The 26,755-nt window shown below is 45.3% G+C and overlaps 1 protein-coding gene across 1 annotated transcript in view; it reads right to left on the reverse strand.

The window, feature by feature from the left end:
* Colec12 (collectin subfamily member 12) overlaps positions 1-26,755 on the reverse strand; it is a 146,259-nt gene that overhangs the window by 104,961 nt on the left and 14,543 nt on the right. Inside the window, exon 2 of the mRNA XM_051202112.1 lies at positions 24,887-24,937. Within this exon, the coding sequence (XP_051058069.1) occupies positions 24,887-24,937 (51 nt within the window). The remainder of the gene's footprint in view (positions 1-24,886; positions 24,938-26,755) is intronic.

Genomic DNA, 26,755 nt, shown 5'->3' on the forward strand with positions numbered 1-26,755 from the left:
GAGCAGTACACACTCAACTGTGTAAGAGTGTCTCAAGCTTGATGTGTTGGAAATTCAAGCTCTGCTGTTCAGACTCCACAACACCAGCAGATTCACACAATCACTGTTTGCCAAGATGTCCAGACCCTGCTCCACTCTCCCTGACACCCACATTGGAGAGTGAGTGGGCCAGCTCTGCCTTTAAGTAATGCATCCTAAATCCCATCTCCCCATCATCATCATCTCTCTGGGTCAAAACCATCATCACTTCCCTTCTACTCTTCTGGTATGGAGGCCTACAAGTCTCCTTTCTCAGCATCCTCACTCCGGCCATCCTCTACCCATATCCGCTGGACCTGTCATGTGTGTGATGTCTCACCTGACCCCTATGAAGGTTTTTTTTTCACACATCCCAAGGTCTTTGATCCGAACACTCTATTTCCTCCTACTCCCTGATATTACCTCTTCCAATCCCCCTTTCATTCTATTATAGCAACATGGAGCCTTACTCTACCCTTCAACACGCCTTTATGCTTTCACATCAAAGATCTTAGATTGGTCATACCCCAAAGCGATAATGCAGATGCCCCCAGCCCCAACAATCCAGGCATGCTCCATCTCCATCCTGCCTTCCTCTCAGGCACCACCACCTTGGAGCGGCCTCTCCTAACCAGACCTAAGCTCTTCCCTATCACATTTGGGTCCTCGGTTGTGAGTTCTCTCCACAGTACTTATCACTATCTGACTTGCGTTTTCAAATCATTTCACTGCTTGCTTCCTTGCCTGCTACAATGGCAGGTACTTTCTGTCTTCCTGTGTCCCCAGAGCCTAGATGGTCTGACAAGTGACAGTCACTTAATTAGTGTCTGGACAACAAATGCTGAGTATTGGGGATGGCCAGGAAGAACTTCCTTTAATTCCACTTTGAGGTTGTTTTTCGTTGCACGGGATCACAACTGACCATCACCAAAGGTCCTGACTTAATGCTGTCTCAAGCACTACTGTCCCCTAATAGGACCAGTTTAAAAAAAATTATTTATTTTTATGTGCATTGGTGTTTTTCATACATGAATATCTGTGTGAAGGTGCCAGGTCCTCTGGAATTGGAGTTATAGACAGTTGTGAGCTGCCGTATGGGTGCTGGGAATTGAACCCCAGTCCTCTGGGAGATCAGTCAATGCTCTTAACTGCTAAGCCATCTATCTCTCAGCCCCTGAGGATGGTTTTTTATAAGCATGGGCATCTTCCTTTGGCCAGAGCTTGTGAGTCAGACATTGCCGGTTCCCATTCTGTGACCATGGCATAGCTAAATAGCAAGGCACACTAAAAATAAGTAGAAATGAAAGGGGCCAAGATGCTACAACATTACAAAAACAGCACATTTTAAGCAACATAATACTTACGTGTATCAGGCACAGCTCTGGCAGGGTGTAAAATCAGCCCCCAAGTCAGTTCTCAGGTGGTACTACCCAGCACGTGGTTGGGGGCTGGCTGGCTTGGAACTCATTATATGGGGCATTTTACTGCACTTCTGCATTGAACATAGGCTCTGAATTGAGAGGAACCATCTGACTTCTCGGGGAAATACCAATGACAGTGTTTGAGTCTGACTGGCCCGCAGCACTGCCTGCTCTCAGGCCCTCCCCGTCTGGTTTTTGAGATAAGTCTTGAAGTTGTCTTCACCACCTAAGTGCTAGGCTAGGTGTATACTTCCCTACCAAGCCAGGGTTCTCAATGAAGACTGGAAACACCATTGTGCTGTTCTTAAGAGTCTAAATGAGCAGAGTGGTGGTGGCTCACACCTTTATTCCCTGCACTCGGAGGCAGAGGCAGGCAGATGCCTGTGAATTTGAGACCAGCCTGGTCTACAGAGAAAGTTGTAGGATAACCAAGACTACACAGAGAAACCCTGTTTCGAAAAAAAAAAAAAAAAAACAAAAAAACATAAACAAAACAAGCAAAAAATGAGACTATATGATACAATACATTGTTAATTTCCATTCCGCACATTGCTCAATTCTTCAACTTCATACAAAGTCCAAACTTCTTGCTGGGCTGGGTGCCAGAAAGCACCAAGGACAACCAATCATAAGAACGACCTGAGATCAGAAATCAGGCTCACCAAATGAACAGCCTGACGTGGAGTGAGCCAGCTTCTAGAGAATCACACGTTTGGCAGAATCCTCCTTTCCTGCCAGGTCAACAGAGCTCAGAGTCATCGCCAGCAGCGTTATCGGTGCTCTCTACGGAGCCTCCTCACCACTTGCACGCAAGAGGTGCACAAACACACTTTGGGTTAAACACTTTCAAAGCTTCCTGGAAACCCAATGGCAGCTGATGCTGTTTGGGGAATAATTAATGTTATTTGCAAGGCTTCCAAAAAAGTGCATTTTCTCCTCCAACAAAGAGCAGTATGCTAAGTTGTGGACTTCAGGCAACAGAGACTCCTTGCTGCTCTAAGTCTGGAGAGACCGTGCACGTGGATCAAAAGCTGTTTGGAGGGCAATAAGCTATCTGTTCTCAAAGCAAAAGTATGATACAATAAGGGTTAGGACAGAGCCTGACAGGCACAGCCACACACCCACATATCCTGTCCCTGATCAAGTGCTCAGCTTCGAGCAGCTTCAAAGTCTCAGAGATTTTGCTGCTTTCCTGCAGTGTTTTGTTAGGATGATGATTTGTTTGCATTCCTGGGAGATTTTTGTCTTGGCAGAGCCCTGTGCAGCTAGGTAACCACTCTCCCTCTTAATTCATCTTAATTAGATTACACAGAACCCCACGGATGGCACCGAGAGGCCTGCAGATCTGCAGACAGGAGCAGCTTGCCCTGTAAAGGAATAGGTCTAACTGGAGCTCTGGAAGCTGACTGTGTAAATGGGAATGTGGCCTCCAAAGCCAGCAGTCCTTGGCCTGCTGACACAGCTGCGCACTGTACCCGCTCGCTCGTTGGACTCCAAAAGGGTATCCAGTTACGGTGAAGAAACCATAACAAAGACAGGAAACGGATCAGCAGACTCTGCATCTTAACACCCTCCCTGGGGAACTGGCTGATGCCTGGGCTGCGGCAGATGTTTGTAACCCTGACTTGAAGAATGTCCCTGTCACATGCTGGGGCAGGCAAAGTTGAATACAGGATCTAAGCAAGGCAAACTTATTTAGAAAACGAACCACAACTGTGTGGGAGCTCTCTATAAGAAAGGGAAGGAAAGGGCAGGAGAGATGGCTCAGTGGTTAAGAGCCCTTGCTGTACCTGCAGAGAAATGGGTTCAGTTCCCAGCACCCACACTAGGTGGCTCACAACCACCTCTAACTCCAGCTCCAAAGGCTCCAGGGATCTGTTACCCTCTGCTGGACTCCACGGTCTCTTGTGCAAATTCATGCTTGTGTATACACACACACACACACACACACACACACACACACACACACACACGGTTGAAGGAAAATATGAGAAAATCTTTTTAAAGAAAAAGAGTTCCCTACCTTATAAGGAAAGGGCTAGAAACATGCCTACCCTTGCTTACTTAAAATGCGGTGTGGGTGGCATCTCCTAGATGCTCCGTTAAAGAGCTGCCCAGCTGGCCCCTACTTCATGAAACCCTCCCTGTTCTCCTCTACATGGAACAGTACTAAGCCTTCTTCATTGAGCATCGCTGAACATCACTGCCAACAAAAAAATGCATCTTTGACTGTTCCCGATGAAAGGGGTAGCATATCTTGTTGGCAGGACATGGACCTTTTCTTTTTTCTTTAGTTACAGTAAGTTCGCAAAACTGAAAATTTATATGTTTAAATTTTTCTGACTGAGTTACATAAATATGTCTACTTCTACATAAAGCTGTGGTTTGCCAGAGGCATAGTGTTTTCATTGTGGCAGAGGGACTAGTAGGCCCTGCCAGAGAAAAATCCAGGCAAATGGAATGGCCTAAGTATTAGAGTAACCCCAAAGTCCAAATGCTGGAAAGAGAAACCCATTAGGCTCGCTGGTGATCTACTTCGTTCCCATCTGCAATAATTTCATTGTTTTGAGTTTCTGTACCAACTGAAAATTTTAGTTTAAGAATGTTCTGGGAAGATCCTACCAAGAACTACATTTTATCACCCATTTCCCAGTTTACCCTTGAACAGCTCACTGAGGATGTTCTGTGTCTCCCGTTAATGAAGCTATTGCTTTGACTGGTGCCACTGAGGTAAGCCTCCTGTTGGGACAAGCACAGGCTTCTGGTAACGCTGAGGAATTCTTTCTGCACAAGCTTGGGCGGGCTGAGGAGGTAGAAGAGGGTGGCTTCCAGAACAACAGGCAAGCCTTCTCTTCTCTTGCCACAGGCATGGGACCTGTTAACCCTGATGGTGCATGCCACTTTTGCAAGACTGGTGAATTAGCACCAGCTGCAGGCCCTAAGAACCGACGATGAGAAAATGACAGCCTTTGCCTCTGCTGGACAGGTCTGCTTACTTAAAGCATCTTCATTTTGCACATCTTCTGTCTCACAATTCTACCCGTCAGATAACACTCCAAGAGTTCCCTCTCCAGATGAAGTACTCACTCCCAGTTCCCACGCTGGCCCCCACCACACCTGATGAATGTTACGCACTATGGAGTCACCACCATAGAGAACAGACTTCCCAGACTCTAAGGAAGTATTCTGACTGATTCAGGACAGGGTGGCTGTTCTGTACGGATAGAGAAACTCTCCTTGTCTTAGAATTTGAGGAGTACCAAGCTATGTGTAGTGGCATAAGCCTGCAATCCCAATCTGAATTCCATAGTAAGGCAGAAGCCTGCTCGTATTATATAAGACCCTATATCAAAACCAAACAAATAAAATATCTGAAGGATCCAACAGGCTTTCTCTGTCAGTCAATTTGCTATAAGTATGAGAAGACATTTATCCTGTGTTCTTTGAAGTCAAATACTGCCCTCTTGCAGGTCCTATATACACAAATGACCATTGGGAAGGGTCAGGATGCACAGATCCTGGCACCCTCTCATGGATAAATCTCTGTGTAACACCACACAGCTTTCCTTACTAGGAGAGCTGGAAAGAGGGAAAGGGCTCTATGCCAGAAAAGTACAGGTGGGGTGCAGTTTGCAAAATGTGGTCAAAGTATCTCTCCAGCAATGCCCGTTCAGAGACAGACTCCCTGGGATGAGATACGATGACGGGAAAATCATCTGACTGGTGGTTAGAGGGTTCTTGGAGATGATTAGAGTGAGTTAATATCATGGCAGGGGCAGGGGCAGGGTAGGACTGAATCCTGGAAGTTTACAAAATACCAGGAGTGGGCATATGCATGCATGTTCTGCCTATATAACAAATACTCTATCTCTGGACTCTACATGCAAAAAAAGCCATCGACCTCAGACTTCCAGAACTATACACCAATATTACTCAGTTTTCTCTACAAGACACTCATCCTCCAGTCTTCCGCTACAAAAAAGAAAGGAAGGGAGGAAGGGAGGGAGGGGGAAGGAAGGAAGGAAGGAAGGAAGGAAGGAAGGAAGGAAGGAAGGAAGGAAGGAGGTGATATTTTGTTACTGATTTAATAATGCTTGCCTGAAGACTGGAATGCAAAGCAGCGAAGTTACAGAGAGCTGAGCTCACCTCTACCAGTGCTCACACAGAAGTGGCGATCCACCTCAAACTGCTCCCAACTGCACTGCTGTGCAGGCTCACTAAGACTGCAATGTGTCCCTGTCTCCTCCTCCTTATGTTCCTCTCTGCCCAGCCTTGGCACTCCTGTCTCCAACTCCCTAGTGCTGGGATTAAAGCTGTGAGCTCTGTTTCTCTTTTAGACTGATTCAGTCTCATATAGCCTAGAGGGGCCTAGAACTCACAGAGATTCCCCCTGCCTCTGTCTCCCGAGAGTTGGGATTAAAGGTGTGTGCCACCACTGCCTGACCTCTGTAGCTGTGGCTAGGTTTGTACTCTGCTCTTCAGGCAAGCTTTATTAGATCATAAACAAACTATCAGCACAAATTAAGAAAGGGAGGGAGGGAGGGAGGGAGGGAAGGGGGAGAGGAGCAAGGCATTCAAGACCATTTTTTCAACCTCAAAATTCCATTAAGGCCTAGTTTATGTTATATCTCAGCACACCCAAGATAACAAATGTTAAGAGTGTTACATGTTCCAGAAGCTTCTACAATGGACATAGAGCTGAGGCCAGATAGAATTTCCTGACGTTCGTGCTTCACCTCCAAGGTATGAGAACAGAGAAGGAAGCAGGTCTTTCTCAAAGGTGCACTACTGATCTTAAAGGTGGCCTGCGGCTGGCCTGGAGAACTCAGTACTAACATTTTCACACACATTAGTTTATTAAGATTGTCTTGTCTCTCAATTACCCAACCTTTTTTTTAATTAATAAATTTTATTTAAATTAGAAGCAATTTTATTTCACATATCAATCACGGTTCCCTCTCATCTTCCCATGCCCCCCCAGCAACCTCCCATCCCATCCCCCATCCACTCTCCAAAGAGGGTGAGGCCTTCCATGAGGTATCATCAAAATCTCTCAAGTCATCTGGGGTAGGGCCTAGGCCCTCCCTAGTGTCTCTAGGCTAAGGGAGTATCCCTCCATGGGGAATGGGCTCCCAAAGTCCGTTCATGCACTGGGAATACCTTGTTCCACTGCCAGAGGCCCCATAGACTGCCCAGTCCTCCTTGCTGACACCCACATTCAGGGAGCCTGGTTAGGTCCTATGTTGGTTCCCCAGTGTCAGACTGACTCCACGAGTTCCCACTTGCTCAGGTCAGCTGTTTCTGTGTCAATTACCCAATCTTAAGTACACAATGGCCTCTTGGGACTCCCCAGAGAAACTTCCCTGGTCCTCCTTTAAAATGAGCAAATGACTGATTAGCTTGCCAAACTCTGAAGAGCCCACCCGGAGAAAGAAGAAAGAGACTCTGCTATTTGGACTGGGCTAGCAGCACACCTCCACAGCACCAATGAGACAGGAAGAAAGAAGGCTTGCAGGGTCCCTCTGCTGTCACCCATGAACGATCTTGGCATCTCCTTCCTATTTCTGTTTTCTTCTGTTGTGCTCACTAGTGATCGGCACATTCTTTGTTCACTATGTGCCTAGGGTTTCATGGGCTCCATTTGACCTCGAGAGCCCCCCATATGTCCTGACTCCAGCTTTCAATTTATGTATTGGTGGAAAAGTGCCCAACCAGGAAGTTGTCTTCCCAACTCAACAGAATTCAGGAATGTATCTTTTCGTAAGGTCTTGAACCAAGAGTGTTGTCAAAGAGCACCGAAGAGTGTGTCTGCTCTGTTTGGAATCAAGCCACCACTAGTAGAACCCTCGTATCAAGATATTTAGAATTAAATACACCAGCTTGTAACGTGCATCCTAAAATAGATGCTGTCACCCTAATTTTTCACAACCCAAATATGGACCCTCAACAAAAAGCACAAGAATCCACCCAGGGCCAAAGCTGCCTGTAGTCAAACAGTATTTATTCACAGTGGCTAAGAGTGGTGCAATCTCCTCAGTATCAGAAGGCAACTGCTCCCTCCTGTTTTCTTCTGGGTCCAGTGTCACTTCCTAGGGATGGCACCTCAGACAGCTCTTTAGTAGCAGAGTCCCAGGATACCAGGGGGAAAGAACTCATGAAGAGTTGTATTCAACCATCACAGGACCTTGCTTTGCCATCTTGCTAGGCATATTTCTATTTGATGAAATTCCTTTCAGTGCTTGGCAGGAGCGCTAGCATCATATCAATGTGGCAAAAGCTAGAGTCATCTTGGAAGAGGGAACGTCAGTTGAGAAAGAGACTGGCTTGTAGGCAAGCCTGTGGTGCACTTTCTTGATTGACAACTGATGTGCAAAGACTCTGTGGTGGCCCAACCCCCTGCTGGTGCTCCTGGGCACTATAAGAAAGCAGGGTGAGCAAGCCATGAGGGGCAAGCCAAAAAACAGCTTCCCTCCATGGCCTCGGCATCAGTTCCTGCCTCCAGGTTCTTGTCTTGAGTTCTTGCCCTGGTCTCCTTTGATGATGGCTGTGACAGAGAGTTGTAAGCCATAATAAAGCCTTTCTTCCTTAAATTGTTTACAGTCATAGTGTTTATCACAGCAACAGAGACCCTGACTAGCAGAGCAGATGGTTAATGGGCTGGATGAAGGTCTTTGGAAGACCACCAAGGCCACTCTAAGGACTACTAGCATTCTGTTGTTTGTTTGTTTTTAAGGTTACTCCCCCCCCCAGAATGATTTATTTTTGTGTGTTATGTGCATGGGTGCTTTGCCTACACACCTGAAGATGGCATTAGATCCCATAATAAGCACTTGTGAGCCGCCATACTAAGTGCTCGGAGATGAACTCTAGAAGAGCAGACAATGCCCTTAACTGCTGAGACATCTCTCCCACGCTCCACCTAGCGTTCCTTTGATTCTCACTCAGGGAGCAAACAGATTCCTGGCCTTTCTTTAGTGATTTAAAAAAAAAAATGTTGACAATTATCTTGAGCTTGCAAAAATATTTTATATTAACTGATTTTTTTTTTCTTTTCCAGTAGTTCAAAATAGAATCCTTGGGGCTGAAGAGATGGCTCAGTAGTTAAAAGAGTACTTGCTACTCTTCTAGAGGACCAGAGTTCAATTCCCAGCACCCATGTTTGGTAGCTCACAATTGCCTATAACTCTAAATCTAAGGGTTCCAATGCCTTCTTTTGGCTTGTGTGGGTACACACACACACACACACACACACACACACACACACACACACACACCCCAAACAAAAACTTCCATTGTAGTTCTGATTTAGTTAACTTACATCATCTCTGTACTGTAACAAAATAACAAGTCAGATCCACCCCAGCCCTTTGGGACAAAAAGAATGGGTCACACAATCTAAAAACAAAGCATTTGTACCCACTCTGAAGTACTTTGGAATTTACTCAGGAGTGTAAACACGGCTATTATACAACACAGAAATCCCACTCTAAGGTACCAACCCAAGAGAAATGAATGCATGGAATTCACACAAAAACATATATGCAAGCGTCTGTATTATTCACGGCAGTCAAGAGGAACAACAATCCATGAGCCTCTCAGATGATGATAAATGAAATGAGGCATATCCACACAGTAGAATATTACTTAGTAATAAAAAATGAAGTTCTCATAAATCTATCCTAGCATGAATGGACCTTAAAGATAATGAACTAGGTGAAATAGACCAGACACAAAGACAACAAATTATGCGACTATGTCTATGAAATGCCCAGACACGCAAATTTACTCAGTTCAGTGGTTTCCAAATTGGCGAAGGGGGGGGGGGTGCGAGAGTCAAAAATATTCTGAGTTGCTTATGGCATTGACTGCATAAATCTGAATATACTGGAAGGTGCTAAATGGCAAGGAGTCTAAATTTCTCTGTAAAATTTATAAAGGGACCAAGACTCGCACTGCCATCTGAGGCCCCCACATACTTTCCGTGCTCAGGTGCCATGCGGTTAGCCATCTGACAGATGACCGTTTGTACCTTGAAGCCTGCATGCTCTTTATTGTTAGAAGGCTGAGCAAAGCACGGTAACTCCCTCTCAGTCCCTGCCCCTGCCCATACTGACTGTCTCAGATGGAGTGCCCACCCAAGCCACAATCAAAGAAACAAATCTTCAAGGGGAATGAAGTGAGGGGGCAAGGCCTGCGGAAGCCAGGCTCTAACTTAAAGGACACCCTTGCTCCTGCCATTCCCTCTGGCCAGCAAGGCTCCATCACCACATCCTCCTTCTCAGATGTGGGTACCAAGATGAGCCTCCATCTTAAAGCAGCCTTCCGTGTTAGTCTTCCACAGAGCAGTTTATTTCAGCAGCTTAGCTGGAAATGGGTGCTCGGGTTGTCGTTCAGCGGTACAATACTAGGCTCGGCATGTGTGAGGTCTCCAGCACCAACAAAGTTAAGTGAAAAATACTTCTTACATGTGCCCAACTGTAAGTTACCACATTTAAGATGTACTTGGCAACTGTCGAACAAACCAGAAGATGCTGATTAAAACCAAGAAATAACCCACGTGTGGGAGAGCAGTCACCGCAGTGGAGAGTCGGGAGTGATGCTGTCTACCGCGGTCTACCAACAGGTGGGTAGCACACAGCTCGCGGTGCAGAGCGGAGACCTGGGGTCTTGGAGGGCAGATGTTATCAGTTACCAGGCAGTCAGTGACATGGACACTGTGGAGTCACAGAGTCACGGCCCCTGCGGCGGTGTCTTCTGACTCTCTCACATCCATCACCAGCTTATTTAAGATGACAGCTACAGTGCTCCCCCCCACACACCAGCTCCCATTTCTACTTCCCACATCTGCCGCTCTAGACCTCTCTGCCACAGATCATTCCCTAACACCCTTTCAGAGAGCAGTCAGCTTAATGGGATGAAATGGAATCAAAACTCTTCTGTCCATCTTCCCAGTTGCCTCACTGGCTCCTCCTGATCTGGGGTCTTCAGCCCCATCCCTGAATACTGCCCATGCTAACTCTTTGGGCTGAACCAGCAGTAGGCCTACGGCAGCCTTTCCCTTTTCTGATTTTCTCTTGTCTGAATTATTCTTCACTCCGGACTTCCACCAACAAACTAAATTGCTTCATATGAGTAAACCTGAGTTTTCTGAACTTGGTTGGCTTATTTTTTTTTAGCATAAATTTACTATTCTAAACTGCACAGCACCTAGTACACAGGAGGTACCTAATAAGTGCAGCGTTCCATGTTATCATATAATGTTGGCCAGGAGATGGGTATGTATATCTCTCTTCCATATACAGACAGGCCCCAGTCTATTCCCCATGAAGATAGGCTGACTGCCCCTCCATGGTCATGGGGACAGGGTTCCATGGCACCCTGAAGATACTAAAGTCTACAGATATTTGAGTCATTCACACAAAACTGGGATGCGTTCACATTATAACCTAGGCACGCCTATGAACCATCTCTTGGATCATTTGTGATACCTGGTATGATAAAGGGCCATCTGTACAAGGTCAGGACAAATGCTATTTCTTTCTAACATTTTTCTATCCATACTGGTTGAACTGGGATGTAGAACTCACAGATATTAGGCCCAGAACACTGATCATTGGCATACTTTCACCCTAGCGTTAACGCCCCCTCCCTGAGACAGTCCTTCCTCTCTCTTGCTTTCTTCCAACCTCTTCACTTCAGAATCTGAGTCTTCACTAACCTTCCCGCTGCTCTTCACACCACAGCAGGGCCATGTTGACCCTGCCGCTACAAAAGCTGCTGGTGTCGCTTGGTAGAAGAGTCTGCTTGGTGTACCCAAAGCCCTCATCGCTTCAGTCCCCCTAAAAGCCATTCATTTTTCATTAAAAAATGTGTGTTTGTGGGGAGACACGATATTGCACGCATATAGAGACCAGGGGACAACATGTGGATTCTCTCCTCCACCACGTCGAGCCCTGGGGATAACTTAGATCACTACGCTAAGCAAACAAGAAAATCAAGTCCTATTTTGAAGCCAAAGGACCTTTGGTCTTTCTGAAGAGGCCTGCCTCATTCAGAGCTACTGAGGACCTACTGCACAGTTTTTATTTCCTTTGTTTCTTGCCACACTAGAAATTCTCTGCCCTTCTGCCCACTTTCCCAGGGGTCTGCCTTCTCCTTTTGCAGACCTAACCCTAACGCTTTTTGCTTCTCTTGGAGTCAAGAGTCAGTATGCTGTGCCTCAACGTTTGATTTCCAGTCTCAGAATCTGTCTGCCCAGATGTCGAACATGTTCTCAGCCACAGAGAGAGACCCAACAGATCATGAGCTTTGTTAAGTCTTAAGGAAATTTTTTGGTTTTTTTTTTTTTTTTTTTTTTTTTTTTGAGACAGGGTTTCTCTGTGTTATAGCTCTGACTGTGCTGGAACTAGCTCTGTAAGTCAGGTTAGTCACAAACTCATAGAGATTAAAGGCCTGAGCCACCACCACCTGGCTACCTTAAGGAATCTTAGTGGATGGAGCATGTGGGTACCTGCTAGTAATCCCTAGTAGAGAAATCCTGTCTGAAAACAAACAAATCCTCAAGAAAAATCAGTGGAGATCATGGAGATGATGCTCAGTTGGAGACAAAGCTCTAGGCTGGGTCCCAGTCACATATACAAGGCGCATGAGATGAGAGCATGAACATATACAAGATGAAGAACTAAGCTTGGGTTTTCTGTGGGTTTTAGAGCATCGATGGAACCCTTTGTAAGGACCGGATATCGAGCTGAGTCCTCCATTGTCCTTAATCAATCCTCACAATGCCCCTGCTATTTGGATCTGCTCACTCTCGATCCATAGCAAGAACACTAAGACTTAGAGGTCTCTGTTTACTTCCTTGGGGTCTCAAAGGCCTTCTGAAGCCCTTATTCATGGCTTCAGTGTTTACAGAGGTACGCTTTGTATAGACGGCTCAGTAGGCAAAGGTACTTGCTGCCAAGTCTGACAGATGCCAGGGTTCAATTCGGGATCCACTTGAAGGAAGAGCCAAATCATCTCTCATGTGTACCTTGTCCTCTTACCTCTACACACGCACAATGGCTTGCCTGCCCTACAATGCACACAATAAAATACAGACAGACAGACAGACAGATAGATTTTTTTTTTTTTTTTTTTTTTTTTTTAGTTTTAACAAACAGCAAGGGTCTCTGAACCAAGTGCTTTTCCTACCCAACTTGTGACTTGCTTTATGAATCTGCTGTGGACCCACATGGCGACCATTTAGTGACACTTGTGGCTGTGGCATGTAGAGCATAGGGAGACCAATTACCTTTCAACCATCTTTCACAGACTTACGGTAAACAGTGTCACACCTCATCCCCAGGCTTAGCCATAGGGTGGAGAAACAAGGTCTCCATGTTCTCTTCCCCTGTACAGATGATGCCTCCACGATGAAAGGGAGAGGAGATTCTGGCATGTGATGCCCCTTATTGTGCTTTTTGGGGGTTCTGTGGAAGGGAGGGAGGGAGGGAGGGGTGGCTGGTATTTTTCATTTATACAAATGCACCGCGTTTTCAAACCTCTTTTTGTTAATTCTGAAATTCCTAGAGGTAAAATGCCATGTGTCCCTTCTTTCGTGTATCTGGTGCCTGACATATCATGGATGGTTAATAACCATCACACTGTTCCCACTCCATTCATTAAGAATTAACTGTTCCCGGGAGAAGTGCCTGCTTTCATGTTTCCCAGGAAAGGTCCTTCAAAGGCTAGTCCGGCCTGCCTGCCCCTTCCCCATGCTCAGGAGTGTCAGCCCCTTTTCCCCTGGACCCATGGACCCCCTCCAAATCGTAGAGTGTGCATGTGAGCCTCTGGCTCCTGCTCCTATCACTCCCAACTCTCCACATAATTAGGTTACCCCTGTGGAAAACTCTGAAGACCCATTATTGAAGCTGTTTTCTTTTTGTTTTGTTTTGTTTTCTGAGACACTGACACACTATGTAGCCAGGCTAACCTGAAATTCACAATCCTCCTGTCTCTGCCTCCTGGGTGCTGGAGCGTGGGGCACACACTCAGCTGAAGGTGCACATTAAAACAAAAAGTACAAGGCTGACATGGCCTACACAGAAAGTTCCAGCCTGACCAGTGCCACTTAGTGAGGCCACTTTCTGTCTCTAAAAGAAAGAAAAAGTTTTGTTTCTGTGAGGATTTTCTTTCTTCCTTTCTTTCTTTCTTTCTCTCTCTCTCTGTCTTTCTCCCCCCCCCCACTCCCTTCCTTTTAACTAACTTTTATTTACTGAGAAATGGAGGCAAGGGGAACCCTTTTTATTTTATGTATATGAGTGTTTTGGTTGTGTGTATGTTTGTGTACTACATGCTACCTGGTGCCCTTGGAAGTCAGAAGGAGGCATGGGGTCCATCAACTGCAGTCACAGACAGTTGTGAGCCACCATGTGGTTGCTGGGAATTGAAACTAGGTCCCCCAGAAGAGCTGCCAGAGCTCTTAGTCACTGAGCCATCTCTCCAGCTAGACAAGGGGAATTCTAAGTCTGGACAGTTAAAGAGCCAGAACTTCGTTTTCTGTATCTTTGCACTTAGTTCATGGTGCAAAGTGAATACATACCAGAATTTTAAGTGTTTATGCTTCCCCTCAGCTACCTGCATAAATAATTTAACAAAATGACTTGTTTGTTAAACACAAGTGTAATAATCATTCCACCTACTATTCCTTATCAAACAGGGACAGTACTAAATGAGAGACACTGGCAGCTAGAAAGACAGCTGTGTAAAATGCATGCCACAAAAATATGAAGCCTCGAATTTAATTTCCAGAACCTATATAAAAAGCCAGGCAGAGTGACAGGTGTATGGAGTTCCAGTGTCAGTGAGACAGACGGACAGATCCCTGGGGCTCTCTGGCCAGTAAGCTTAGCCCACTCTGTGAATCCCAGGCCTGAGAAAGACACTGAAAGACAAAGAGGTTTGGGGGAGGGGCTCATACTACTCCTGCAGAGGTCGGGAGTTAGGCTGCTGGAACTGAGTTGGGCAGGTCACACGGCCTGTAACTCCAACTTCAGGAGCATCAGATGTCTCTGGCCTTCAGAGGCTCCCGCATGCATGTGCACATGTCTGTACTCAGACACATACACATAATTAAATATATCTTAAAAAGGAAAAGATGGTGGTCATTTTTTAACAATTTATTTTTATTTTAATGTGCAGTGATGTTTTGCCTGCATATATGTCTGTGTGAGAGTGTTGGGTTGCCTGGAACTGGAGTTACAGACAGTTGTGAGCCATCATGTGGCTGGGAAGAATTGAACTCGGGTCCTCTGAAACAGCAGTCAGTCCTCCTAACCACTGAGCCATCTCTCCAGCCCTGATGGTAGTCATCTTATGGTCGAGCGCATGTGTGTGCACTTACACTCACACTCACACACACACACACACACACACACACACACACTGCCCCAATCAGACATATGCAACTGCATACTTATAAGCATGCATCCACATACCCCCCACACACACACACAAAAATAAAACAACTAAGTAAAAGCACAAAGGCAGAGTGTGGCTATCCCTCACTGCTGTAGTACTGAGCTTAGTTAGGGAGAGGACTGAAGGTGTAAAATGACAGCAATGAGCAGCTGGGTGCAGTTCAGAGGCAGAGTGCATACTTACTAATGTGCAAGCCCTGGGGCCCATCTCCCACACCCAAAGAAACAGAAGTCAATGAAAATAAACCAGCAGCAATGACATCGCTTCCAACAAAGAGAATGCCTTAGAAAGAGCATCTCAAATATTAGAAGCAGCAAGGCATCTCCAAGCTCTGCGGGTTCCATTGCATCCAGTGTCTTGGAAAATGTTTACAGACTGCAGAGTCTCCTGACCAGTCCAGAGCCTTCCACACTGGACAGCACATGAAAGAATAGACCTTCCTATCAAAAGCAACGAAACTGATCCCACTCATAAGAGGTAACTATCCAAGTGAAAAGAGAAGCTTGTATCAACCCGGGGCCAAATGCCAACATTCAAAACTATAAAGGATAAAAATAAAGCATCAGAAGGGGCAGAAAGTGGTGACTCAGAGGAACAATTTCACAATATTTCATGTGGCAAGAGTTGTATCCACCGATATTTAGGACTTTTCTTAGTTCCTCTTCTGAAAAAAAAAAAAAACTCCTTAAAAAAATCTGCTTAAAACAACAGACAATCCTAAGTTCCTGAAAACAAAATAACGTTCAGTCAATGATTTGCTCCTCCATCGCCTGGCCTTTAGTTTTAGGTTTCTCTTCTTGCTTACAACACTTGTGTTTTGACAGCTTGACATCCTTCCTAGAGAAATTGTAATTTCTAAGTCAACTTGTAATTATTTTGTGAATAAACTGAGTTTTTAAGTGCACTATATAAAACCTGGTCTTTTGCTAGGCATGGTGGCACACACCCCTGCGATCCCAGCACTAAGGACACACAGGCAGGAGAATCATGACTTCATGGCCATCTTCAGCTACCTAGAGGGTCTAAAGCTAGCCTGGGCTCCATGAAATCCTGTCTCAAAAACAAAGATAATTTTACAAGCAGAATAAAAGAAAAAGTACAAAGTACCAGCTTCTAATGAAACTTTTCTGTAAGGATCCCTGAATGATGTGGCATTAGGTTCTAAACATGATGATCATATTACAATTATAACTAATAGTGGCCAGAGGACCCTCATCCCTCACCTGTATCCACACCCACAGATTAGCTCAAGCTAAGCACAACCTTTGCTCGGGCCTAATCGAGGACGGTGATTCTGCAGAGCAGAGCAGTGTGACAACTAAGGAGACCTCGCACACTCGGGCCTTTCCAGGGCAGCTTCTCTGTTCCCCGAAAGGTCACCCGCTAGAACTGCTACAGTGGCTTTGTGACCATTCCCACAGATCTTTCTAGCACAAGACAGTGCTCTAAGTGTCACCGCAGACACTATGGTGCAACAGAGGGGCTAACTCATCCCAGCCCACCCTCTGCAGTCAGCTGGGCTCCACCCTGTGTTGAATCTTAGCTCTTCTAAGGCTTCAAGGATGCTGCTGAGGTCTGCCGGCACAGCCCCCCTCTTCAAAGGTGTTGGAGCAACAACTCCGAACAAGAGAGGGGTTTCACAGTATTTTGTGTTTCCAGGGACACGAGGGAAAGGTGACAGAAAAAGAGTCACTTAGGTTCATAACTTCCCCAAAGGCTATATGCATCCTCAGTCCAAGACAGCGCTCTTTCCTCGGGAGACCTCCAAAACGATCGAACAGCTCAATCAGCTCAAATCCTTTACGTAGAGTTCCAGAGCTGTCTGTTTTAACTTGCTTAGTCACTATCTACAGAATGACTCTTCCCCACCCCACCCCCCATGCTGAAAGCAACCTAATATCTTTATGTTTTCTTGGTAGAAAAACAACTGAGATCATGTTTTTTCTCTAATTTTTCTAACAGTAAAAACAAACCACATTCAACTTCAGCTTTATTGTTGGAAAAACAAATAATTATTCCTCCTCTTCTCTTCCCCTCCCTGGGATTTATCAGTGAGCAAAAAATAGGTGTTGGGGGGGTGGTGAGGCTGAAAATGGGTGGAAATCTCAGGGCCCACTATTCCATATACAATGACATCACATAAAGCCAAATGTAAAGGGTGGCTGAATCCACACGCATACACCATTGTCACTCACCCCCAGAATCTTGGGGTGTTCTCTGAACATGGGTTCTGAGGTCAAATGCTGCCTTTCCTTTGGGGTCGACTCTCTGTGCTAGAATTGAACACAGAGCCTTCCTCATGCTAAGTGCTCCACCACTGAGCTACTGTCTGGGTCACACTTAACCCATGCGCTTTAGTTCCTCCTTTATTAAACCCCCCTTCTCTTGAAGGATATTGAGGAGAATTAAATGCAAGAAAAGTTTAAATTGCCTAGCATACAAAAGCTATTCAAGAGAGGCTATGCAACCCTGTCTTTCACATAAAAATGGTTAAAAATGAGAGGAAGGAAAAGAAAACCTAAGTCTTAATGACATGGAAGGAAATGCACTGACCAGCATTTACTTGTAACAGGTAGGCAGGGATCTAGCCTGACCAATGAACCCTTGGCAGGAGGGAAGGTTGGGGTGGGGGTACTGGGGTACATCCTGTTGGCAAATGAGGCTGTGAATACCATTCATGGTACAAAAATTATGAAATCTCTCCAAATTACTTGAAGAAAGGCAACCGTCAGGAAACCCCCCTTGAATTTTGGGAATGCCACCTGCCTGCCTGAGAGCAAAAGGGGCCAGATGAGCCTTTCCCTTCCAGGCAATTCAGCCTGAGAACCCACTTGGTGTTCACTTCTCTGCATGCCATCCAACACCAAATTCTTATAAAATCAGAAACATGAATCAAATAACCCCCTCCCACTAAGTGTCGCAAAAGGCTTTGAACATTTCAAAGCAGCCCTTCAAAGGGCACCAAGTCAACCCTGTTCCCTTGCCCCCTACTTATCTCCCAGGGTTAGCCTTTCTCCTCATGTTGTCCCCAAGGTGCAGCTGAAAGGACCACCTCATGCTGGGCTCATTCAGATGCTCCCCACAGGAAATGAGGACATTCCTGGATTCCTGGCGTTCCCATCACTGCCCAGCTAAACACTTCTGGTGTCAATCCTCCCAAGGAATGGAGTGGGGGGAGGGGAGGGGGAGCACGGGACACACAGCACCCTTTACAAACTCAAAAAGGAATCCAAGCTTCTAGGAAGCAACCCAGCCCAAACAGCCAAAGGTAGAGACACCCACGTGTTCATTCCCAGCAACTTTACAAAGACAGCTTAGTGTTCTATTGTAAAAATCTAGAAGAGCTCTGCACTGGAACACACACACACACACACACACACACACACACACACACACACACACACACACAAGAATTTTGCAGTGAAATTGGGAACATACCAGTGCTCACAATCAATATTTGTGGGGATCTTCCAGAAGTCTAAGTGGTCCTCTATGCTTTGATTTACTTATTTTTAAAGACTCATGTATTTTTGTTTTATGTAACAGTGTTTTGCCTATGTGCATGCCTGTGCACCATATGCATGAAGTGCCCACCAAGGCCAGAAGAGGGTGTTAGATCCCTGGCTAGGAGTTGCAATGTGGTCGCTGGGATCCAAGCGGACCCGAGCCCTGGTCCTCTACAAGAGAATGAAGTGCTCTTTACTGCAGAGCCATATTTCCAGTTCCTGCTCTATGCTTGTTCAGTTTCTGAAGCCAGACGTGGTGGGCACCTCTAATTCTAGCATTCTTGAGGCTGGGAAAGATGACCGTAAGTTTGAGGCCCACAGCAGGGCTCTAAAAGCAGTACACACTTGGAGTTTATCCCTTGGAGGAGGGCCTCAAAGGAGCGGATGGTACCCATGTGGAGGGAAGTGAGGAAGGCATTCAGAACCAGGGTGTGGCTCCACTCAGCACCTTCTTCTCAGGCAGCTTCAACTGCTTGCTATTCACTGTGTGGGCTAAACTGTTAAAGGATTCACACATCTGTAGCCCTGGCAACATCAGAAGGCTGAGGCAGGAAGGTCCCTTGAACCCAAGAGTTAAAAAGTTAGCTTAGGTAATAAAGCAAGACCCTTAAAACAAATAGTAATAGTAATATGAACAGTTCAATCTATAATTACTTTCCTTCTTTAAAAATATTTTTTTGTTTTTTGAGACAGAGTTTCACTGTGTAGCCTTGGCTGCCCTGAAACTAGCGCCATAGACCAGGCTGGCCTTGAACTCACAGAGATCCCCCTGCCCTGCCTGTGCTGGAATTAAAAGTGTATACCATCATTTCCCAGCTCATAATTACTTTTCTAGGGAAAGGAAAAGTCAGGCTTATTTTGAAACTATAGCTGTAAGAGACCCATGACATTGTGGATAAGCAAAATGATTCAAGGACATCCTTAATGGAATCTTCAATAGTACACTTCTTTTAGACTAGAACCCTCTAACCCCTAAGTAATTTCCATTGGTTCTTTTGGATTATTTTCACTCTGTTTTTCCAAACCCTCTAGCTCTCCACAGCAAGTACCTTTCATTTTATTTTTACTACTATCTCAGTTTGCGATTTTCCTGATTTCTTTTTCATAGTCATTAATAATATTGCTCCCAACACTCCCCCCTCCCAAAGCAAGTTTTTCAAAGTTTGGTTTGTCAAACACAAACAGGAAATGTTTCCACTATAAATCTTAAATCTGCCACTGCTCACCATAGGCTGAACCACGTAGCTCTTTAACTTCATCATTCCAATGTGGACATCTCCAGGCCACCATCTAAAACTAACACGATGAACTCACTGCAAGCAATCAATGTGACTACTTTGGTCTACTAATACAGACAGGTGCCAAGCGGGGACAGGGATGCATCTAGTGGGTTAATAAGGGATCCCAGAGCCATGGTAAAGTTTTATTTGTTTCTATAATTACTGTGCTAGTTACTGAACTCTAGGACTTGGCAAATGACACAGGCAAGTCTCCACCACTAAACTATATCCCCTTTCATATATGACTGTTTTCCTTAATGAAATAGAGACTGGGAAATAAATAGAAAGGTATCATTAGAGTAAATAGCATATTCTATTAAAAAAAAAAAACCCTGAAAATTAAAATAGAGAGAACCAATAGCAACAACGTATTCCTACAATCCCAGCAAATAAGAGACCAAGTTGGATAAGAGACCAAGTCGCAAAGATCCACAAACCTGAGATCCATCTCTGTACACATCCATGTTTACAGGCACACACCACACGTATGCATGCACACATGCACAATAGACTGTTACCTCATGTCTCAGAAAAGGCCCTCTGTCAAGCTGTAACCATAGTTACACCTCAATTAGCTCTGCAGACCGAGGCCAAGAGATGCTGACCCACAAGCCTGATTAAAACCTGAAAATGTCCATTTAATTAACTCTTCAAAGATTCCCCTTGTTGAAGGTTTTTGTTGTGGAACAAATTAGTGGCAAACTCATCAGGCTTCACCCTATTTCATTTTTAGACACCTTTCAGAGTTTTTAGAACAGGGTTAACAACTTTGACATACATAAAGAAAAATAACCTGGTTGAGACTAAAATGTAATAATTAGTCTCTAAATGAACAAAGAATGACTGTACAAATAATAATACAGAATATGCTAAAGGTCAGACATTTTCTTCCTACTGTAACCTGTGCTGAATCTGGAAAATGACCAATATTATGATTAAATAACCTTGACCTTGTACAGCAAATGTTCCTGAATCACTATGTATGAATTACTTTGGAAAAGCCTACTCTACTCGGTAATGATTTGTTCCAACAACGGCCCCTTTGTTCAATGGATAATTAACTCTGGCTCATCTGTATGTCAAATTCAATTGTTTTTGTTCTATTTGTATAAATAAGACTTCTCTAAAAACTTAAACAAAACTCCATGGTATTTAGTTTCCTAGTGCAAAAAGTAAAAGCCAACACAACAGCCATGTTTAGAGGCAAGTCACACCTTCTCCAACCCCTAAAGAATGAGGTCTCACACAGATATCCTGAAGTAGCAGCCCCAAGTCTCTAGAAGGTGATAATACAGCTCGTGTTTTTACAGTATAGTGCCTATCCAGCACTTTGCTACCTAGGACCCCTCTCATCTTGCACCAAAGCACAGCATGTTAGACTTACTCTACTGAAGTCAAGGGTGGACGTTGATGCTCATAAGTATCACCAACTGTTTCCCAGTAATGACAGTCACCAGGGGAAAGGCCCATCAGATTGCTCCACCTTTCAGACTACCATCAACTGACCAAAAAGGGACTGTTCAAGCTTACTCACACCTGAAGGAATGGGCTCTGTGGCTCTGTTGGAGTCAGGAACTGACTAAAAAGCTTCTTAAGATTTGGCCAGAGTTCAAGGCCCTATAAAAGTTCCCAGGCCTCCTCGGTGGGCCTAAGTTGCCATGCTAGACCCACATTAGGGTTCCTGAGCTCCAGGGTGCCCTTCCCAGGTACAGAAGTTGAGAGGTCACCTCAACCTAATGTAAGATTCTATCCCCAGACACCAGCCTAACAGAAAATTCAGAGTCTTCTAACTATGGGTCCAGCTAACTCACTTGGCCAAGACCTCATTCTACCCACATCTCACCTCCTGCATCTACACAAGTAAAGGCAGCTTTCTATTCCAGCCCTGTGCAAGAAGGTATGGCTTTGTTTAGAACACAACGCAAACCTCCCACCAGCAGAACTGTCTCTTCTTCCTTTTGTTAGTTGGCTGCTTTGGACAGGGATCCTATGGGGCTGGCCTGAAATTTAGTATGTAGCTGAGGATGACCTTGAACCCTTGCTCTTCTTGTCTCTGGGATAATATTCACGTGCCACGTGCCAGGTTCAGGAACCCCAAGGTTTCTCAGAGTAACATCAGCCTAATTTTCTGTCTGCAATGCTTATACCATCCATTCCGGTCCTCCTCTGTTTATGCTCTCTGGACAGTTCTCAGTTCATTACATGAGGAGACTGAGTCACCAGTTGGCAATCCCCAAGTGTAATTTAACCCCATAAATTAAAATCCTTTTCAAAATGTGCTAATTTTTATTTTTGTACCAGCTCCCCACCCACTACACTAATAATGCAGTCAGGAGATTTAAGTGAATGTTTCCTGTGTCCCTCATTTGGGGTTTGTCTGTTTATTTAATGTATGTATTCTGTAGTACAAGGGAATGAGCCCAGGTCTTCACGGTCTTCACACCGCTGCTCAAGGGCTCTAACCCTGATCACATCGGTACACCGTTTTCAGATTTCATACTAAGTTGTCCAGGTAGGCCATAAACTTGTGATACTCCTGGCTCCCCCTCAGGAACTATTAGAATTACAAGCATGCATCTCTATGTGCAACTTGGTCACTGTTTTTAAAGAAATGTTTCCTCAGCCAAATATGTTGGCACACAAGTTAACCCCAGCACCTGTGAGACCGAGCAAGAGGATCAATATGTACTCGGCTATATAGCAAGTTTGAGCCCTGCCTGCTCCACAAGAGACCGTCTGAACCCCTTCCAGGTCTTCGTATGCCTACTGAATTCCAAAAACACACAGACACCCCAGTGTTTATTTTTCCGGTGTTTTCTGCTTCCTGTGTTTTTGTGTTCCTTTGTAACTCTTGGTTTCATCTTCAATTCTACCACTGTCCTTAGTGATTCTCCTCAAGGAAAATCAGAACAACACACAGTAAAGGACCCAGAGATCTGTTGCTATGTGGAGGGGGTAGAGAAGGCTGGGTCCAGGTTGCTCTGACAAGGCATGAGGGGAGAGTTATGGGCCCCGGGTGGCTACATTCCCATAGTAAAGCCCATTGCTTTCCCCAGAAAGGAACACAGAAGTATGATGGCTCCAGGAAAAAAAAAAAAAATGCTATGATTACGGAGCCAGAGCAGCTGGGGGCCGTTAACTTTAATCAAAGTCCAGCCAGGATGTTTCAAGTAATAGGAAGTAGATTTGGGTTCTTCGTATTCAGATTCTCCCCCTCTACCCCACCCATCCTTCTTATGACCAAGGCACAAAAACAAGCTGTTCCCTTCACTCGCTGGAACTGTGGCTGGAGCAGCAACGCTGTACTGGTGTTTCTCAGACACACCGGAGAGCCTGAAAAGCTGCGTCCATCCGAGTGGAGCTGAGGAGGTGGAGGGGTGAGCGTTAGTTCCCTGAGGCTGCTGCAACAGGGAACCATACACACCACACATTTCTTCCCTTGAGGTCCTGGCAAATTCAAATGATGTCACCATGGACATAGTGTGTGTGTGAAAACCCAGCACCTGGTATGCAGAAGCAGAATTTAAGTTCGAGGCCAGCCTAAGCTTCACAGAGAAATCCTGTATCATGCCGACAAGATGGAGTTGCCTGTGTCAGCCTCCCACAAGCAGCTAAAAGCCAAGAGGTCATTAAAGTTGGTTCTCATGCATGGACACCTGGCACTAACTAAACCTTGGTTTCTATTTGTATTTTGTTTATTATATTGTTGCAGATATAGACATGGCCCACCTTAAAATGGAAGTGCTGATATAGAAAGTAGGGGATTGCAACAGGCCTAGCAGAAATATATTCTAAAGATACACGCGTGTCTCTGTCTGTCTGTCTGTCTGTGTGTGCGCGTGTGTCCAACTATCAGATTATTGAAACAATGAAGCCCAACAGAATGAGAATTCAGCCAGGAATCTCATGCTGGGAGAAGGAAAAGATAATTGCTAGAGGAAAAGAGAGATTTCACATGGTTCCAACAGCTTGTCTGACCACCTTACAGGATGAGCCAGAAGCTCGAAGGATGATAGGTCAGTGCGCATGGGACCATGTTTGGCTGGGACTACTTAGATGTGCACACCCTTGGCCTTCTATTTAAGTTTGATCTCACTTTGGGACACGGAAGGAGACTTCAAGGGTTGGGGGATTCTCCACATCTTGGTCTTTCTCTCCTTTCTCCTTTTAGTTTGACTCTTGTTAATTGGCTTATTGAGAACAGGTGGCTGGATGTGGCTTGCGGCAGAGAGTGAGCCTCAAACTCAAGCTCTGTAACAAGAGCAGAGACCACGGTGCAGCAGTGGGAAGACAGAGGATGAGTGCTAATTCCCTGTGGCTGCTGTGACAGATTCCCACAAACGGGGAAGCCCGAATGCCACACATTTCTCCTCTCACAGGCCTGGAGGTCAAAGTCTGAAGTTAGCCTCAGCTGGCTCAAACAAAGAGGTGGAAAAGACTATTCTCACTCTGGAAGTCCTGGAGGAAGAATCTGTTTCCTTACCTTCTTAAGCATCTGGAAGCTACCAGGATTCTTTGACTTGAGCCCCCTTCCAACCCTGATTCAGTCAGCGGGACACACCTCTCTCGTGCCAAATTTATCATGTGCCTCCTTATCTTAAGGATACTTTGTGGCAGTTAAGGCCCAGTGGCTAACCCAGGATAATCTCCCATCCCAAGCCCTTCAGTCCAATCACAGCTTGTCTTTTTTTTTTTTTTTTCCATGTAACTATTCGGGTTCCAAGAATTCAGCAGCAGATACCTTTGGGGAACATTACTTCCATAGAGTACTTTCACAGTTGGGTCCTTGGAAAAAGTCTCCCTCCCATTCATCTTATACTGATCCAAGATAAGGCCTAGGACCAGGCAAGACACAGAGAAAGCCGGTTTGTGGATGCCAGCAGAGGGACCTTCCATGTGCTCTGCTCCTTGCTGGTCACACATTTCCCTTTCCAACCAATTTGGCAGCCGAGTTGTCTGTAGTCTGTATTCATCAGACACATAAACACACATACACACCTTTGCTTGGATGCAGCCCTTGTACCACAAACCCTTAGAGTTGTATATACACCTGCCACACAGAAGCTCAGTTTTGAACCACAACTGGACTTCAAAGTCCCACATGTTTACTTGTGTCAAGGTCTATCATGTTGTCGCCACTAAGAGTCTGTTGCTGTGCCCTCGACTGAGTGAGGAAAAGGAACCAAGCCTTGTCAGGACTCACCAAACCTCTTGTAACCGAAGGACTGCACCTCCTCTTCCTCTGCGAAGTCGTCTGTAGAAGGAAACACAAAGTGTCAGTCCAGGAAGAGGCACAGGTGCACACAGTTGGGACAGGATGCAACTGCCCTGACCCCAACCAACACCACCTTCCCTTCCTGCAAGACGTCTGTCACAATGGCCGTCCTGCTCCGGGTCTCTCCCAGCCTCATGAGGAGGGTCCTTGGCACTCTGCACTGGCTAGACTCTTCTTTCTTAATAATTCATCCCAATCCAGGCCCTAGTTAAATATGATTCCTTGAAGATGCATTCCTGGACCACTCAGCCTCTCTCTGTCACACCTGTTCATTTCAGATTACTCTCTGATATCATCCTCATTTGTTTACATACGTACATGCATGTGCACATGTGTGTTCACTGCTGTTATTGTGCTTCCTACCTAGACTGACATAAATAAATCACCGTTGTTTACAATGGGGCTTGCTGAAGAGCAGAGGCTTAATGTAGTGAATGAATGGCAGAACTAACCAACCATCTAAGCTATCTGTTGAAGCTATCCCCACCAACTACTGCAGCATCTCAAAATCCCAGGATTGCTCTTAAAATGGTAGCTAGATTCTTCCCCATCCTCTGTAAGATAACAGAGATCAACAGATGGTCCCCAGCCTGTCAACAGGTAGGATTTTTGTGGAGTTTCTAGACATAGAACCACAGTGGTGGCTAGAGATGTATCAGCCAGGCTTCCTACCAAGAGGCATCGAGTCATCTGAACTGACGCATGACAATATTTCTCACCCAGGGACCAATCGCTGCTTATTGTGTGTTTCTACCACACAGAGACACACAATGAGTCTAGAGAGAACAGTACTGTGCAGTGTCAGGCCAGGTCATCTCCAGAGGCCCTGATCAAATACACTCCCCCATTTACAACAAACAGTGCTATATCCCAGTACATTCACCATGTGTTAAAATTACTATAAGTTTAAGATATCCTATGTTGGATACAGTCAGGAGGAAGCATCCCAACATCCTAGCTTCAGAAATCAGCAGACAGCTAAGAAATGGCTCAGCAGTTAGGAGCACTTAATACTCTTAAAGAAGACCAATGACCAAATTTAATTTCCAGGACCCACTCTAGAGGCTTACAAGTGCCTATAACTCAGCACACTTTATTGATGTTTTCCTTGAGATGGTGGGGCTGATGGCGCTGCCCAGCATCACCAAAAGGACTGGACTGCATGTCGTTATCTTAGGTAAATATCCAGTCAGAATACAGTTTCTGGGGCCGGAAAGAAAGCTCAGTAGGTCAAGTTCTTGTCCTACAAGGATGAGAACCTGAGCTCAACACCCAGAACCCACATTTTAAAAAAGTCAGGCATGGGGGCACACATTTGGAATCCCAATCCCGGTACTATTGAAGAAGAGATGGGTAGGTCCTTGGGGTTCACTGGCCAGACAGCCAAACCTACTCAGTGAGCTCCAGCATAGAGAGAGAGACATCACACAAAAGGGTAGGAAGTAACTAAGGAACAACATCCATGGTGACCTCTGGCTTCCAAATGCACACACATGGGTGTACCTATATGCAGCTACACACAAAAAGAATAAATAAATGTAAAGTATACTTTCTGTTGAATCTGTATCTCTTTTTCACCATTATCAAGTCTAACAATTTGAAGCTGGGGCTTTGTTCTTGAGTTGGCCGGCATTATAACCCCACACTGAGCACTTTCCCTATGGACAGCTCAACTCAAGGCACCAACTGACCCAGCAGAGCCTGAAGGGCCAAGCGTACATCAAATCCTTCTTTCAAGATCGTGACTGGCTTTCAAGGCATCTCATGAGGGAAGAAACAAAGCTTCTATGACAGTGT

The sequence above is a fragment of the Phodopus roborovskii genome, unplaced genomic scaffold (genome assembly GCF_943737965.1).
Source record: "Phodopus roborovskii unplaced genomic scaffold, PHOROB, whole genome shotgun sequence".
NCBI classification, from domain to species: Eukaryota; Metazoa; Chordata; class Mammalia; order Rodentia; family Cricetidae; genus Phodopus; species Phodopus roborovskii.